The sequence below is a fragment of the Somniosus microcephalus genome, chromosome 5, assembly GCF_052327205.1.
Source record: "Somniosus microcephalus isolate GS21.2 chromosome 5, FLI_Smic_1.0, whole genome shotgun sequence".
Taxonomy (NCBI): Eukaryota; Metazoa; Chordata; class Chondrichthyes; order Squaliformes; family Somniosidae; genus Somniosus; species Somniosus microcephalus.
This window is the reverse complement of record NC_140991.1, coordinates 284,134,722-284,153,283: the sequence shown is the minus strand read 5'-3', so window position 1 is coordinate 284,153,283 and position 18,562 is coordinate 284,134,722. Positions and strand designations below refer to the sequence as shown.

The window sequence follows — 18,562 nt, the reverse complement described above, 5'->3', positions numbered from 1 at the left end:
CGAGGAAGTGTTGTGAGCAGAAGCCTTTAGCAAATAATGAGTGACTTCTGCACTTGAATCAACACTTCCCGTCACCAAAAAACCTTGAAATAACTAAAGAAAGCTGTTTCAGTTGCAGGAAGTAGCAAACAGGCACTGAAACTGCCAAACCCTGTCAGCTGATTGGGATGGTGCCTTTATATAACGCTGCTCCAGCCTGCTTCCTGCTGGTAGACACCAGCTCTCCCTGTCGCTGTTCTGCACTGCTGTTAAGGTAAGTGGCTATAACGAAGTTGGGAGATCGGACGTCCAGTGAGCGTTGCACACTCACTGACGTCACGATCTCCATGATGGCGAGGTTCCTGGTGATCAAGTTTACCGGCAGCACTACTAACAACACTGATATGGTGTACGGCACTGGAACTGGCATCAGCTGTCAATAGCGTACGCTAACGTGTAGCGCAAACCGCACAAATTTTTCCCCCTCTGAATTCCTGTGTTCGAGCTGAGTCAGTGTCTGCCAATGGTGACTTGTCCAGATGGAGGTGTAATGAGGTGATTTTATTGCAGGTTGTGGTTGTCGAAGTACCAAACTGACACAAGGTGTGGAATGTTGCAACATGAACATCATTATCAGAGAACTGTCAACCGTCTAACAGAGCTGAGAAATCAAGAAGAAATTATACTCCTTAGGCAGTCTAAAGTAGTGGGGATGACCACAACAGGTACACAAGGCTACTTCTAATGGTGATGACAAATATAGTCTTTCTCTTTTGCTTGCTTTCACGCGTTACAGTTGGAAAATGCAAATTCTGTTTATTATGGTATTTGCTTTGCAATATAGACAAAACAAATCTATAATTTTTGTTTTTTTAATATGTGAATTAGTGCTGGTTTCAGCAGCATTTCATTATCCCTCACCATGATCTGAACTCACTTCAGATCGCTCTACATAGTTCCACCTAGTACATTTTAGTGGATAGTTGTGTTTTACAGAATGTCCAATTTAGCTCTCCTCCACTATCTTCAGCAAAGTATGAACAGTTTAGAGAGCCAAGATAAAATCTACACAAACTGGGAGGAATTGGAGGGAGTAGCGGAAATTCCATTTCCAGTGTGTTGATATAATTTTTCTGAATCATTTGTTAAACTGATCATTTTGATCATGTATTTCAAGGATGGTACTTCACGCTTCATTGCTCCACACTGTTGCGCAAGGTTGTCAAAGTATTGATTTTTCCCCCTGTGTGAGAGATGACCCTCGGGAATGGACCCTTTATTTATTACACAAATCGAAGTGTGTGCACAATTTTCTTTCAGGTGCAGCGAAATACAGAAATCTCCTGCAGGACATTCGACCAAAGATTGTGATCGTAGAAGAAGCGGCTGAAGTGCTGGAAGCTCATATAATCACCACTCTTAGCTCGGACTGCGAGCACCTCATTTTAATTGGTGATCATCAGCAGGTAGGAATTATTACAGGCAAATCAGAATGGGGGTCATTTTGACTTTGTACGATAGAGTAAAATGGGCAATGGCGAGTCGGCAGACTGTTTTACATCTCTCCTGATTTTTATTTACGTTGACTTCAAATCCCTTTATCATTTTAAACACCTCGATTAGATCACCCGATCAACCTTCGGAACCAGAAAGGAACCTGCCCAACTTTCATAGTCATAGAGTCATAGAGTTTTACAGCACAGAAAGAGGCCCTTCGGCCCATCGTGTCTGCGCCGCCCATCCATCCCTGTCCAGTCTAATCCCATTTTCCAGCATTTGGTCCATAGCCTTGTATGCAATGGCATTTCAAGTGCTCATCCAAATGCTTCTTGAATGTTGTGAGGGTTCCTGCCTCTACCACCCTTTTAGGCATTGAGTTCCACATTCCAACCACCCTCTGGGTGAAAAAGTTCCTCCTCAAATCCCCTCTAAATCTCCTGCCCCTTACCCTGAATCTATGCCCCCTTGTTATTGACCCCTCTACTAAGGGGAAAAGTTCCTCTTTGTCTACCCTATCTATGCCCCTCATCATTTTGTACACCTCAATCAGGTCCCCCCTCAGCCTTCTTTACTCCAAGGAAAACAACCCCAGCCTGTTTAGTCTTTCTTCATAGCTGAGGCGCTCCATCCCAGGTAACATCCTGGTGAATCTTCTCTGCACCCTCTCCAAAGCAATCACATCCTTCCTATAGTGAGGTGACCAGAACTGCACACAGTACTCCAGCTGTGGCCTCACCAGCGTTTTGTACAGCTCCATCATAACCTCCCTGCTCTTATATTCTATGCCTCGGCTAATGAAGGCAAGTATCCCATATGCCTTTTTAACCACCTTATCTACCTGTTCCGCTGCCTTCAGGGATCTATGTACATGTACACCAAGGTCCCTCTGACCCTCTGTACTTCCTAGGGTCCTACCACTCATTGTGTATTCCCTTGCCTTATTTGTCCGTCCAAAATGCATCACCTCGCACTTTTCAGGGTTAAATTCCATTTGCCACTTTTCCGCCCATCTGACCAACCCGTTTATATCTTCCTGTAGCCTGAGGCTTTCCTCCTCGCAATTTACCACCCCACCAATTTTCGTGTCATCTGCGAACTTACTGATCATACCTTTTACATTCTCATCCAAATCATTTATGTAGATCACAAACAACAAGGGACCCAGCACCGATCCCTGAGGTACCCCACTGGACACAGGCTTCCAGTCACAAAAGCAACCTTCGACCATCACCCTCTGCCTCCTGCCACTCAGCCAGTTTAGGATCCAACGCGCCAAGGCACCCTGGATCCCATGGGCTCTTACCTTCTTGACCAGTCTCCTATGCGGGACTTTGTCAAAAGCTTTACTGAAGTCCATGTAAACCACATCCACAGCATTTCCCTCATCCACCCCCCTAGTCACCCCCTCGAAAAATTCAATCAGATTTGTCAGACATGATTTACCCTTGACAAAGCCATGCTGACTATCCCCGATTAATCCTTGCCTCTCCAAGTGGAGACTAATTTTGTCCCTCAGAATTTTTTCCAATAATTTCCCTACCACAGATGTTAGGCTCACTGGCCTGTAATTCCCTGGTTTATCCCTGCTACCCTTCTTGTATAATGGTACTACATTAGCTGTTCTCCAGTCCTCTGGTACATCCCCTGTGGCCAGAGAGGTTCTGAAAATTTGTGTCAGAGCCCCTGCAATCTCCTCCTTTGCCTCCCACAGCAGCCTGGGATACATCTCGTCCGGGCCTGGGGATTTATCCACTTTTTGGCCTGCTAAAACCGCTAGCACCTCCTCCCTCTCGATGCTAATATGTTCAAGTATGTCACAGTCCCCTTGCCCAATTTCTATGTCCGCATCGTCTTTCTCCATAGTGAACACAGATGCAAAAAATTCATTTAAAACCCCGCCTACATCATCTGGCTCTACACACAGATTGCCACTTTGGTCCCTAATGGGCCCTACCCTTTCCCTGGTTATCCTCTTGCCCTTAATATACTTATAAAACATCTTAGGATTTTCCTTTATTTTGCTCGCCCGTGTTATTTCATGGCCCCTCCTCGCCCTCCTAATTTCTTTTTTAAGTATGCCCCTGCACTTTTTATACTCCTCTAGGGCTTCTTCCGTCTTTAGTCTTTTGTAACTGCCAAAAGCCCCCCTTTTATTTCTAATGCATTTTTGTATATCCCTTGTCATCCAAGGTTCCCTTTGCTTGTTGGTCCCACCCTTGACCTTTACAGGAACATGTTGGCGTTGTACTCTCTCTATTTCCCTTCTGAAAGTCTCCCACTGTTTTGATGTGGATTTTCCTATAAGTAGCTGCTCCCAGTCCACTTTGGCCAGATCCTGCCTTATCATATTAAAATCGGCCTTCCCCCAATTTAGAACCCTTATTTCCGGGCCGTCTTTGTCTTTTTCCATGACCACCTTAAATCTCACCGAATTATGGTCACTGTCGCCAAAATGCTCTCCTACTGACACTTCCACCACTTGCCCGGCTACATTCCCCAGAATTAGGTCCAGTACCGCCCCCTCTCTTGTAGGACTTTCTACATGTTGGCTCAAAAAGCTCTCCTGGATGCACTTTAAGAATTCTGCACCCTCTAAGCCTTTCACACTCTGACTATCCCAATTTATATTGGGGAAGTTGAAATCCCCCAAAGTTTCCATCCTTTTGAAACAATGGACAGAAATTCAGGAGCGTGCTCCATTAGGGGTGTGCGCATCTTCCTCCCAATTTTCCATTCACCGCTGCTCCCAGGTGATCCAATAACGCCAAGTATGGGAACAGGTATTTTTGCCTCAAAAGGTCTTATGACATTACTGACATTGGCGTCACCCTTGGGTCATTGGTAGCACTCTCCCCTCTGAGTCCTAAAGTTGTGGGTTCAAGTCCCACTCCAGAGATTTGAGCATATAATCAATTTTGAAGAAGAGCAGGGACGTCCTCCCCGATGTCCCAGCTCATATTTATCCCTCAACCAACATCAATAAAACAGATTAACTGGTCATTGTCACATTGCTGTTTGTAGGACTTTGCTGAGTGCAAATTAGCTTCCGTGTTTGCCTACATTACAACAGTGACTACATTTCAAAAGTACTTCATTGGCTGTAAAGCGCTTTGGGACGTCCTGAGGTCATGAAAGGCGCTATAGAAATGCAGGTCTTTTCTTTCTTTCTAGTTCTTAGCGATTCACCTTCAGCGAGGCAAACTCGAGTTGTGCTCTGCCTGCTGGCCTGTCTTTATGCGATCCCTTGTTCAGTTTTGAAGGCTGGAAAAGGAGGAGCCCCACATGTTGCAGATTTCCAGCACACTAGATTCAAACTGCCCCATCTTACAAAATTTGGGTGACTCATTGTTTATCGCCTTTTTAATTTTAGCTTCGCCCAAGTGCGACTGTGTATGAACTTGTGAAAAGTTTCAACTTGGACGTTTCCTTGTTTGAGCGGCTGATCATGATGAATCTGCACTTTGTCCGGCTCGATTATCAAGTGAGTTCCCCAATCTGGTAACCGCTGGCAATTCAATTAATACTCCTGAGAGTCTATCCCTGCACTTTGCGTTTGCTTCCCTTACTATCAGACTGTCCTGTCATTACACCTTTTTCCCCTTACTGTTCTGTGAATTATTTATGTTCTTTCTTTTGGAACCTTTACACTGCCAACCATGTTCTCTACCTAGAAGGGAGGAAAGAGGGAGTAGAGAGGTCAAGAAAGAGTGGCCTGCTTTTGAGCCTCTTCCACTAGTTGGGATCTGAGTCAGAAGGTCTGATACTGAGGTGCCACATGCCAAAGTCCGAATTTGAAGCCCGTGGTATACGTCCTCAATTCAGCAGTTTCAGCTCTTACTCAAGTGAAATGAGGCTGCAGGTTTCTAGTTGAATCAGTGGTACGGAGCATAGATACGAACTGCCAGGGACTGGATGAACAAACGCACAGCACAAAGTGGACAAATCTTAATCTTGCCCCATCTGATTTCAATGGAATGAAAATCGGGTGGGTTCTACAACTTCCATTAGGCAACAAGGAAAAATTTGCAGGCCTATGGGGAAAGAGCAGGAGAGTGGAACTAATTGGATCGCTCTTTCAAAGAGCCGGCACATGCATGATGGGCCATATGGCCTCCTTCTGTGCTGTACAGTTCTATGACCAGGATTACTGCCCAGGCGGTGAAGTCAAAAATTTAGCCCACGGCCTCTTGTCCACACCGTACAAAGTGCTGAGGTTTGGCCTTGTTCAAACTGGGTTACATCCTCCCTCTCTCCCTACCCAGTGACTTCAGTGGGTGAATGCACTATGTGTATGTACAGTTGAATCTCTGGTCTCTGCTGAGTCCTGGCTGACAACTACATTTGGCCTCGAGTGCCCTCAGGAAGAGAAAGATCATCTGGGGCTCCAAATTTCTGATTGCTGTCCAGTCAAAACTGACGGAAGTGCGTGTGGTGAGATGCCCAACCGGGTCAGGCTTGGGTGTAATGTCACAGCACTCACTGGCTGTCACTGTTCAGTCGCGTTTGCAAAAAACGGATACTTGGGGGCGTGGTGCCATGATCAGTTGCCATCTTCAGGAGAGGGAAGGTATGGAGACAAAAAAAGAGGGGGAAGAAAAACAAAATGTCAGTCACAAAGTGTCATTGCTGCAGAGAGTTAAAAGCTTGGACTATCGAATATTATTTCTGATGAAAAATCATCGACCTGAAACGTTAACTCTGTTTCTCTTTCCACATATGCTGCCTGACCTGTTGAGTGCTTCCAGCAATTTCTGTTTCTATTGCAGATTTCCAGCATCCGCAGTATTTTGCTTTCGAATATTATTTTTCTCCTTTTAACAACAACATTTCTGAACTGACCAATTTAGTTTAGTGTTGGTATCCTGTGTACTGAAGATTTCACTCATCTGCCCTATGGAAAGTGAATAATGATGAAATAATTCTGATGGGGTGAGAAGGGAATTGACAAGTATCTAAATCCCTCTCTTACAGCCAAAGAAAAATAGTTTGAATATCGGATCCAATCCTTGTAGTGTATTCCCCCACTAAAAAATTATGAAAATTTCCATTGGAAATATTGTGCATTGAAGGTTTTTTTTTTAAAGTGTTCCTCACTGTATTTGTGATCTGGTTATTTGTCTTTAAATGTCAAGAGTTTTGTGTTTCAGTTGTCCATAGTCCTTCTTTCTAGATTTATGCAACTCTTTTAATCATGTCAGTGGGTGCCCATTTTATTTAAAGCAATGTGCAGGAGTCTCACTGATATACTTTTATCTGCCTTGCTCAGCATCGAATGCGCCCTGAAATCGCACAACTGATAACACCGCACATCTACGAGAAGCTGGAAAACACAGAGTCTGTGAAGCTGTATGAAAACATCAAGGTAGCTTTTATTCTAAATTGATGAAGTAGTCTGTGTTCTACAGGAACCCCCTCCCCAGCAGTTAGGGCTGCAGGTTTTCTACAGTTGCTGCTTACACTCTGGGCTGGATTTTCTCAATGGAGACGAGTTGAAGGCGGGACTGCTGCTTGTCGTGCCACTGTCCTGCCTCCATCCTCGTCTGACCAACCAGAGGGATTTTCCTCTGATTGACCTTGTTAAGTCCGTCCTGTGGTCTCATCAGGCAAATTAGGGAGGAAGTCACTGACAGAGCACGTCAACATCAGACGTGCTATCTGTCAAGACTTCTTGGTAGAAGAAATGTCAGCATTTGACAGCTCTGTGAAGCTGTCAAACACTGACATTCTCTGTAGTTTGATGAGTTCTTGTGTTCAAAACTCATCAAACTTTTCAACTTTGTTGATTTTCAGATGGCTGTTGGTTCGGAGGATCCAACAGCCAGTCTGTGAAATCGACAACGAGGATGTCGGCTGTAGGAAGAAAACAAGGTAAGTGAATATTTTTTACACTTATCACTCACCTTACAGATTTACCACTCCACACTTGCACCCATCACTCACCTCTACATCTTACTTCCAGGTGCCTCCGACCCCTGCAGACCTCCTTTACATCTCCTCCAACCTGGCGGGGTTCTCTGGGGTTGGGAAGCCTTCACCTGTGAAGGTAAAATGGCACTAATCCTTTTTTCTGTCTGTTAACTACCTGTTAACAGGCAGTTAAAAGTATTTAATGCCTTTCCCGCCTCCAGGAGATGGGACCCGAAGCAACACATCTTCCCGTCTCCTGGCAAAAGGGCATGGAGGCGGGATGGGGGCGGGTTTGCCATCCGCCCCCACTTTCTGCTACTTTACCAGCAGTCCCGCCTCCATGCCTGCTGCCTCCTTGGGGCTGAGAAAATCCAGCCCTCTAACTCTTGGAACACACATTAACGGAGTGATGTGAATTAAATGCTGGTACAATCATAGTAACGCCATAATACAAGCTTAAGCCGTGGCTCAACTGATCGCACTCTCGGCTCTGAGTCAGTGGGTTCAAGTCCCACTCCAGAGACTTGAGCACAAAATCTCAGCTGACGCTCCACTGCAGTACTGAGGGAGTGCTACACTGTCAGGTGCAGTCATTTGGATGAGACACTAAACTGAAGCCCTGTCTGCCCTCTCGGGTAGACGTAAAAGATCTCGCGGCACTATTCGAAGAAGAGCTGTGGAGTTCTGCCTGATCAATATCATTGGCCCTGAAATTAGGATCGGGGGCTTGCCGCGCGTGCAAGCCCCCGATGTGCACTCACCCTGCGCGCCGACATCTGAAGCCCGGGCCTGCTTGCATTTCCTGTCACAGGCCCGGTTCAGCTGTCGGCGCGATGTGCTTACCTGATCCAGCGGCGTAGTTAGTGCGATGTGCCGGCTGGGATCAGGTGAGCACTGTGCAGCCAATCAGGGGAGGGAAGTAAGAGCTGTCAAACTCATGAAAAGTATGGGCTGCCAAAACACTACTTTAACTTTAAATAAAATTTAAAAAAACATCCCACTGATTATATTAACTATAAATAAGTTTAAAAAAATGTTTTAAACAATTAATCAATTTTTTGAAAAAAATAAATTAAAAAAAAATAGGGTCTAAAACTAAACTTACCTTACTGTAAATTCTTTAAAAATAACAAACCTGTGGAAAAAATATTTCTACATTGTACTAAAAGCCCACTTACCTGAAAAACGAAATACTTACGTCTGGTTTTTCCACGCGTAAAGACCGGAGGCCTTTACACTCGGGCAACTCTGGAGAAAAAAAAAAGGAATTTCACTGCGCACGCGCTGCCTGTGCAGTCGCGCGCGTACTGCCTCTTAACCCCTTGGGTCAGAGGACAGGAAATGCCGGTTTTCAGCGCATGCGCTGTGCATGCTGAAAACCGGCAATTCCTCCGGGCACACGCGTGAGTATCCTGTCCGTACTCACGTGTTGTGCTCGGAATTACTGGGCCAATATGTAATTATTGGCAAATATTATGGATTTCATAATGCACTTTTTCAGGCTTGATTTAATTTTATTCAGGATAAACTTCACAGGTGAGAAGAACTAACCTCTATTGTGGGTTGGTATTATTAACACCAGTCAGAATTCAGGGGACTTTACTTGTGTATAGGGGGGTAATGATAAGAGCCTGGCCTCCCAGAGGGGAGCCTTAACCGCTGGGAATGTGTATCAGAAACTCAGGCGCTATTTCTCAAGTGTTCTTGATTGATATATTGACATTAATTAATCAAGGACAATATAGAATCTTACAACACAGAAGGAGGCCATTTGGCCCATCGTGCCTGTGCCGGCTCTTTGAAAGAGCTTATCTGATTAGTCCCACTCCCCTGCTCTTTCCCCATAGCCTTGCAACATTTTCCTTTTTAAGTATATATTCAATTCCTTTTTGAAAGTTACTATTGAATCTGCTTCCACTGCCCTTTCAGGCAGCGCATTCCAGATCATCATAACAATTTGCAGCATTAAAACAATTCTTCTCATCTCCCCTCTGGTTCTTTTGCCAGTTTATCTTAAATCTGTGTCTTCTGGTTACTGACACCCCCCTGCCAGTGGAAGCAGTTTCTCCATATCTACTCTTATCAAAACCCTTCAAATTTAGAATGCCTCTATTAAATTTCCCCTTAACCTTCTCTTCTCTAAGGAGAACTATCCCAGCTTCTCCAGTCTCTCCTCCCCTTCAAGTCACACACCATCCTGACGTGGACCTATGTCGCTGTTCCTTCATCGTCACTGGATCAAAATCCTGGAACTCCCTACCTAACAGCACCGTGGGAGTACCTTCACCTCACGGACTGCAGTGGTTCAAGAAGGCGGCTCACCACCACCTTCTCAAGGGTAATTAGGGGTGGGCAATAAAGACACCCACATCCCATGAATGAATAAAAAGAAAATGAGGTCCCTCATCCCTGATACCATTCTAGTAAATCTCCTTTGCACTCTCTCCCAGGCCTTGACATTGTTACGTTATAAGCTCCTAGTGGAAAGTGCAGACTAGTGAAACTATCCTTATAACCCAATCTTAAATGTTAATCCCCCTCTAATATCAAGAATCCTTTCTCTTTTGTGTTTTTTTAAATTAGGGAATCTCCACAAACCTCTACTTTATTGACCATCAGCAGCTGGAGGATAAGATCAAGGAAGGAAAAAGCTTTCAGAATACACACGAGGCTCTTTTCGTGAAGTCCCTTTGCCACTATTTCATCCAGCAGGAATACAAGCCATCACAGATAACCATTCTTACCACCTACTCAGGACAGTTGCTTTGCTTGAAGAAGATGATGCCCAAAACACAATTTAATGGTGTCCAGGTCTGTGTGGTGGACAAATACCAAGGGGAAGAGAATGACATTGTGATTCTGTCGCTCGTTCGAAGCAATCTGCAGGGTGGGGTAGGGTTTCTGCGAATATCAAACCGCATCTGTGTAGCTCTGTCTCGGGCGAAGAAAGGCTTCTACTGCATAGGTAATATGAGCATGTTGTCAAGCAGAGTCCCCCTGTGGGGAGAAATTGTTGATGGGCTACGCAGAAGTGGCAAAATAGGCCCCGCGCTGAGCTTGCGTTGCCAAAACCATCCAGGAACCGACACTTTGGTGTCGACAGCTGAAGATTTTAGACAGGCTCCCGAGGGAGGGTGCTCGCTGCCGTGTAAATTCCGACTGAAATGTGGCCACACGTGCACCTCCCCTTGCCATCCGTACGACCCGCAGCACAAGGAGTACAAGTGTCACGCGCCCTGCCAGGTACTCTGCAAGGTGGGACATCAATGCCTGGACCATTGCTGCGACCCATGCAGTAAGTGTCAGGTGAAGATGACCAAAGTCGTCCCTAAATGCGGTCACGAGCAAGAGGTCCCTTGCTTCCTTCCACCGGAGATGTTCCTCTGCCTGGAGCCCTGCGGCAAAACCATCGACTGCGGCCACCAGTGTGTGCGACACTGCGGGGAATCCTGCACAAATAAGTGCCCCATGAAGGTCAAGGTCACATTGCAGTGCGGTCACGAGAGGGAGATGCTGTGCCACCTGCAGAAGGTTGAAACCTTGCTGTGCTGCGCGCCATGCAAGACACAGCTGGCGTGCGGCCATTCCTGCACGTCTGCCTGCTTCGAGTGCGCTGGCGGGCGGCTTCACATGGCCTGCGGCACTCCCTGCGGGCGAAGTCTGGTCTGCTCCCACACGTGCGAAGAGTGCTGCACCGCAGAGTGCCCTCCATGCGGCCGGGCCTGCCAGAACCGCTGCCCGCACGGCAGGTGCCGGAAGAAGTGCGGTGAGCTGTGCGTGCCCTGCACGGAGCCCTGCAAGTGGTCCTGCCCGCACTACTGGTGCACGAGGCTGTGCCACGAGCCGTGTGACCGGAAGCCTTGCGACAGGCCGTGTGACCGAGAGCTTCGGTGCGGGCACCCGTGCATCGGCGTGTGCGGAGAGCCGTGCCCCAGCAAGTGCCGCGTCTGCCACGAGGATGAAGTCACGGAGATATTCTTCGGCGGGGAAGACGACCCCGAGACCAGATTCCTCCAGCTGGAAGACTGCCGTCACATCTTTGCGGTGTCCGGATTCGACGACTGGATGCGGCAATCGGAGGTTGATGGGGTCGCAGCGAAGTTCAGCCTTTGCCCCAAGTGCTCGACGCCGATTCGAAGGAATATGCGCTATGGGAGCATCATCAAGAGCACTCTGGCTGAAATAGAGAGAGCCAAAGAGAAGATCTTGGGAGGGGAAGAGGAGCTCAAAAGCTGCAAAGAGCAGCTCGAGCAACTTCTGGAAGCGAAGAAGGAATTGTCCGACTATTATCTAACGGAAAGCTTCAGCTTTCTGCAGCTTCAGCTGCAAGAGCCGGACACAAGTCTGCACAAGTTGGCGGTCCTTGGACACAAGATTCATCTCCTTTCCAAAATTGCTGAGTTGAAATCCAAAGGAAATGAGCTATTGGAAGAACAGAGAATGAAGATTCAGGAAGAGACTGAGTTGCAGGCAAAGTGGATCATGAGAAGTAGAGTTCAGTTTTCCGATCAAGAGCTTTCAGATATCGAGAGAGAAATATCAAAGCTAACACATCTGAATGACATATACTTAATGCAGAACTCAGTGCAAAAGCAAGGGGTAATGATTGATTTAGCATCACAGTTAATAATCAATGATCTTCTCCGTGTACTTGAAGACGGGAAAGAAAAGTACGAAGAGAAATGGTTGCAAGAAAGCGTTGCTAGATTGAAAAAGAAATATCTTGTAACGGAAACAGTTTGTTCAGTTTGCTGATACTTGTTGCTGTGAAAATGACTCCCAGCCACTGGTGCAAGTGATGCAACAGACACATTTAATGCATTTGGAGACTAAGGATTAGCAAGTGTCCAAAATGCAACACTGGAATTAGTGGGGAAAAATTAGCAGCTTTACAAAAGCAACCAGGTAGCTTCAGAAATGACAATGCTGTAAAATTGCACAAGATTTATACTTGAGCTTGTGGCGGTACCACTGGTTGTCCCTTACATTGAGACACATAATTCCCTTTAACTTACCTTACTGTATGTTTAACTTACCTTTTGGGGCCATTGCCCTTTTAACTTACCTGTTGGGGCCATTGCCCCTTTAAGACGTGCCCTAGCGTGCTGACGTCACGTCACGTACGACGTGACGTGCGTGCGGCGGCTGCCAGCCCGACTCGGCCTTCCAGGACGGCCGCTGGCACAGCCCGGCCTAGCGTCTTCGGCCGCAACGACCAGCCGACGGGAGCGAAGCGATTGTCCGCTCCCGCGGCAAGCACCAGCACAGCCCGGCCTCGCGACCTCGGTCTCAATGGCCAGCCTCCATACCGGGAAGAGGCACCGATGCAACGGCGCAGGTCACATGACCGCCTAAGCGCACGCGAGCGTGATGATGTCATCACGCTCCCCACAGGACTGCGAACTCGGTCCTCGTGGAGTCCCCGCTGGGACAAGACCTGCATCATGGTGCTCCTGCAGTCAGCCATCTTACCTGCTACCTTACCTGCTGTAATTATCCTGTTCTGGTAAATAAACAACTTATTTATAGTTCGTCGAAGTCAAACTCTCTTATTTAGTGGCGATCTACACGAACCGCTACATTGGTGACCCCACGACATGAGTACGGGAGCTCATCAATTCCAACGCTACAATTGGTGAACCCGTATCCATGAACGATTTTCACGGTAGCAACGCGCGCCTGAACCTCATCTTCACTCAAGACGACCAACGCACAACCGACGAACAACCACGGAACAGCAACCGCCGAACACCGATTCCACCAAAAGCGACCCCGTCTTTGCGTACGTATTCGCAACGGAAGCGCAGCATGGAGGTGAGCCCGTTTTTCACGAACGATCTCAGAGGTAGAGCACGACCAACGGCAACCGTCGTCCACCAGCGCTACAATTGGTGGGTTTGTGAACGTCTCACAAACGAAGCACGCTATGGAAGCATCAGCCGTTCCGCTGTCGCTACCGCAATCCAGGGAGCCACAGTCTCCCTCGTGCTTTACGAAGGTAGAAGCCCTGTTCGCCGAGAACATCGATGCGGCACAGAGCACGCACGTGCTCACGGTCTCCGTATTCGACTCTTCTACCGCCACATGGATCGTCCGCCTCTACGTCCACAGTGTCGAAGTTTCGACTGTTCAATAAGACTCTGTGAAACAAAGTGATCGTCAAAGGCAGACTTTTATTTGGTCTACTTGCTAGCAAGGGGAGCTTCACATAGACAAAGGCTATCGTGACTTCTCCGAATACATGGACAATAACACCTCTTTTTATACACAAAGATCAAAACCTTCTATCACATGGCATGGCAGTGAGACATAATTAATAACGAAGTAACACTGTTTACAGTAAATGTCCTTCGGTAATCATGCTTTTGTTCTACCATGCTTATCTTGTTTTGTGTCACTGCCTAGCCTGCAAGCTGAATACAGTCATATCATTTTCCTTCCACGGCTTCCTAATATGGCCTTGCCTGTTTCCCTGTGTGAAGCCATTTTGGCCTTCTGAAAGTTGCAGACTCCATTTTAATATAAGAGAATATATGTGAATATATATTTCTACGCTAATGCACTTCTACAACAGCAACAGCAAGTATACATCTCCCCAAGCGCGGGGTACAGCATGTTCGGGCCCACAAGATCGGAGCGCGCCCCGCGGGGATACCACGAGGACTCACCCCCGCGAAACACGAGGACCCACTCCTCGCACACGAGGACCCATCCCTCGCGAACCACGAGAACCCATCCCTCGTGAACACCGACGACTCCTTCCCCGCCGACGACGCACCAGCCCTTCAGCCTGCTGGTTGTGTTACCTACTACACGATTTGACGTGAACAAAAGGCGTGCCGCCCTCCCGGCTGTTTTCTCCTAAAGCAAGAACAGTTACAAGTGTTGCCGCCCTCCTCGCAGCAACTCTTCACCCTCCGTTGTGTTATCATCGTAGCACTATGGCACGCACCGTTCCGTGCGCTCCAGCCTCCCGAAGGTTTCGCTCACCTGTCGGCGAGTTCACCGACCTCACCAGTCAAGTCCTCCTGGATCGCCCGTCGGCGTTCCTGCAGATTTCGTCGGAGCAAGGACTTGTTTCAACATTAACGGAGACATCGCCCGCGTCCGCCCAACCTGCCTGTCACTCTGACAAGGCCTGCTGTTTCGCACGTCTGCACGGTCCTTCGCCTGACGGATACGTTTTCGCCACGACGCGCATAAGGATCCGCTCACGAGCAGCAATCGATTGGGCTTATACTCGCTGGAGTTTAGAAGAATGAGAGGGGATCTCATTGAAACTTATAAAATTCTAACAGGACTAGACAGACTAGATGCAGGAAGGATGTTCCCGATGGCGGGGGAGTCCAGAACCAGGGGTCACAGTCTAAAGATAAGGGGTAAGCCATTTAGGACAGAGATGAGGAGGAATTTCTTCACCCAGAGACTGGTGAACCTGTGGAATTCTCTACCACAGAAAGCAGTGGAGGCCAATTCATTAAATATATTCAAGAAGGAGTTGGATATATTTCTTAAGGCTAAAGGGATCAAGGGATATGGGGAGAAGACAGGGACAGGGTACTGAATTTGGATGATCAGCCATGATCTCATTGAATGGCAGAGCAGGCTCGAGGGGCCGAATGGCCTACTCCTGCTCCTATCGTCTGTTTCTTTGTGTCAATAAGTGCCAGCGGGCTGAACGCAAAAGATGGACCGCTGTGAAATTGCACCACAGCATGAACTTCCGGACAAGAGATGGAAAGGGAGGAAGCGGAGAGCGAATGAGTCTGCACCATCGTCCCCTTCTGTGGGACGAGTAAAACTTTATGTCTGTCTGAGATTCTGCAAATTAAATATCGGCCAACCAATCTCCAGCAGGAATTGACATCTCTTTGTGATACTGTTTGTGCAAACTTGCAAGGAAATAATCCCAAATACGGTCTATTAATAGTAATATAAACATCACTGTTTAGTGTAAAATGGTCATTGTATAAGAGCACTTTTACACTCAGTGTTGTCCTCGAGTACCCTTTCCTGTATGGATACATGGTGAAGCGTTTACCACATTGCATCTCCGATTACACAGATATGTAAAAACAAAATCCCCCCCCCCCCCCACCCCGTTTGACAGAAAGAAAATTTGAGCTTTATACGAGCTTGCTTGCCGTGTGACTTGGTCATGTCATAACCTCTAGATTGCTGTTCCTTTTTTGTTTAAAGACTCCTGTCTGCTGCACCATTTTGAAGTAAAGTAATTGTTACCTTGTATGATTTAGTGTTAGCTCGTTGTATTGTAATAAATAATGCGTTAAAATAAAAATGTTGAACCAAACTTTGCAGCTGAATCTTGTTTTCAAACTAGTTTGTACAATATCACGATTTAGCCATAGGTTCAGGCATAATTAACGGTCTTTTATCCGCTCCAAAGTAATCATAAGGCAGTTCTGGCAGGATAGAGAAGTCACAAAATGATGGATGAATAGTAGTTCAAAAGAAATCATGGATATATCTACAGTAGCCAACCCAAATAAGGCTCATGATTTCTATTTTGGATCCTTGAGATACTCCAGAGGTGATGGTGCAGCGGCTGGGACTGGAAGACATTGCTGGAGATGCTCTGGCTACATTCAGATAGGTCAGCATCAGCACTTGTCTGACTTGTGGCTCAAAGTCAACCTCTGCAGCATATGGGCTCTGAAATTCCACCCATCTTCTGCTGTGAGACTGGCAGCAAATTGGCTGAACCCCCACAGAAATGGGGGAGGAGGCCCAGTTACGTCAGGTCACTGCTGTTTCTGGGAGCTTCCAAAGGGTGGAACTTCCATCTGTCCCTTCAAAAGGAAAATATCAGCTTGGGCAGGGACACCCTAAGCTAGCAGTTGCTGGTTCGGGTAATGGAAGGGGATCCATTGTAGTAATGGTGGCCGGTACACTGTGTGAGGTACTGACCTCCACAAGTCTGAAGATGGGACCCAGGGCTGGGGCCTGGGCTTGGCGAGAAGAGCATTTTTCCCCCAAAAAATAATTCCTCAACTTTGCCCGGGGGAGGTGGGGGAAAGGGTGGTGCTGATTGGAGCAGGGACAGGAGAAACAAAACTGGGCAACTTCCTCCACCTCGTGGGTGGCTACACGTACAAGTATCTGGGTGAACCGGATGGATGTGTGCCAAAGATGTGCCTATTTTCAGCCATGGCTCAGTGGTAGCAAACCCATGTCTGAGTCAGAAGGTTGTAGGTTCAAGTCCCACTCCAGAGACTTGGACACATAAAGGCCAACATTCTATTAACCTTTTTGATTACTTTTTGAACCTGTGCACTAGATTTTAGTGATTCGTGACACTCAAATCTCTTTGCTCCCCCACAGTTCTTGAATACTGAATATTCTGATTTGTCTTTCTTGGATCCAAAATGGATGACCTCACACTTCCACACATTGAAGTCCATTTGCTGAATCTGAGTCCCTTTTTAACTTCCTGCTCCCATCTACACAACTTACTGTGCCCCCCAGGGGTAGGTTTTAATAACTTTTGGCATGAAGACTTCAAGTTTGGCTCTGGTTCTGCTGCTCTTGTGTTCAGCGATCTATCCTACAACCCAAGACCCTATATTATATTCTGCTAGGTGCCAATATTAACAGTAATAGAACTTCCTGAGCCCTGATCTGTGTTCATAACTATACATTCACATAATTTGTTGTACATGTTCAAAGGGCAGAAGTACTATTTATTGAAAGATTGCTAGGTTTCCACAGGAAGGTGCCTCGGTAACACAGCAAAGCGTTGCAGTATCGACCTAATCCACAGAGTGTCAGGAGACTCCACAAATTGCGGTCTTGAATTCTCCTGGGCTGTTGACGCAACCATCAATTTCCCACAATAGCTAGATGAACAGGCTGTGAATAACATATTGGGGGGGGGGGTCCTTGATTAGATCTAGTAAGCTATCAATCTCCCACAATTAGCAGCTATCAATCTTTCAAACAGGTATACCAATTTGGATACTGTTGAGGGGGATGACACACCAGGGGAAGGCAGCAGCAGCCAACCTCCTGGCACCAGGGGTGCTTCTGCTGCTCAGGAAGGGAGGAAAAAGAGTGGGAGAGCAATAGTGGTAGGGGATTCTATCGTAAGGGGAACAGATAGGCGTTTCTGTGGCCATAGACGTGACTCCAGGATGGTTTGTTGCCTCCCTGGTGCCAGGGTCAAGGATGTCACTGAACGGCTCAGGGCATTCTGAAGGGGGAGGGTGAACAGGCAGAGGTCGTGGTTCACATTGGGACCAACGACATAGGTAGGAAGAGGGATGAGGTCCTGCAGCAAGAATTTAGGGAGCTAGATAGCAGATTAAAGAGTAGGACCTCAAAGGTTGTAATCTCTGGATTACTCCCGGTGCCACGTGCTAGTGCGTATAGGAATAGGAGGATAGAGCAGATGAATGCGTGGCTAAAGAGTTGGTGCAGGAGGGAGGGCTTTAGTTTCCTTGATCACTGGGCCTGCTTCTGGGGAAGGTGGGACTTGTACAAGTCAGACGGGTTGTGATGCGCTATCAACAATACCAAAGACTACGAGATGGACTTAAATGAAGTAGGCTTTTATTGACTAAGAACTAGAGCATGCCTCTGCTAGTGAATCCATCCTAAGAGCTCCCGGGGGAAGGGTGGTGAGTCACCTTTATACCCAGGCTTAGGGGTGGAGCCAGGGGCTGAGACATGCCTGGACTTGTACAGGGTTAACCACACAGGCATGTACAGGTTAACAGTGGTTTACCACATTCACCCCTCGTTTAAAAAAGAGTCCGGCGGGGTGAAGTGTTTCAAAAGTTCGTATACGAAAGTCTCTCCGGGGGTCTTGTCTGCCGTAATGATCTTCGTGGTGCCAGTTGCGGCGGTTCTTTGCCCGCGGCCGCTTCTTGCGTGGGACGGAGCACTGGCGTGTCGTCCTCTCGGGGTAGGGATGGCACCGGCATGTCGTCAGTTCGTGGTAGACACCCCGGTGGTGCGTCGTGGGTAGTGGTGGTGGGTGGAGGTAGTGGATGGTGATCGATGGTGTTTCGGGTGGTACCTGAGGGTGCGAGGTCTCGAATTGAGACTGTGTCCTCCCGTCCGTCAGGATACGCCACGTAGGCGTACTGTGGGTTGGCGTGGAGGAGGTGAACCTTTTCGACCAGGGGGTCCGTCTTATGGCTCCTCACGTGTTTCC

The 18,562-nt window shown here is 47.4% G+C and overlaps 1 protein-coding gene across 1 annotated transcript in view; it reads left to right on the top strand.

The window, feature by feature from the left end:
- The window catches only part of LOC147117781 (NFX1-type zinc finger-containing protein 1-like), a 70,392-nt gene extending 54,695 nt beyond the window's left edge, over positions 1-15,697 (top strand). Inside the window, exons 13-17 of the mRNA XM_085989047.1 lie at positions 550-704; positions 1,300-1,445; positions 4,850-4,960; positions 6,746-6,841; positions 9,970-15,697. Of these exons, the coding sequence (XP_085845173.1) occupies positions 550-704; positions 1,300-1,445; positions 4,850-4,960; positions 6,746-6,841; positions 9,970-12,141 (2,680 nt within the window). The 3' untranslated portion in view covers positions 12,142-15,697. The remainder of the gene's footprint in view (positions 1-549; positions 705-1,299; positions 1,446-4,849; positions 4,961-6,745; positions 6,842-9,969) is intronic.
- The last annotated feature ends 2,865 nt before the right edge of the window (positions 15,698-18,562 follow it).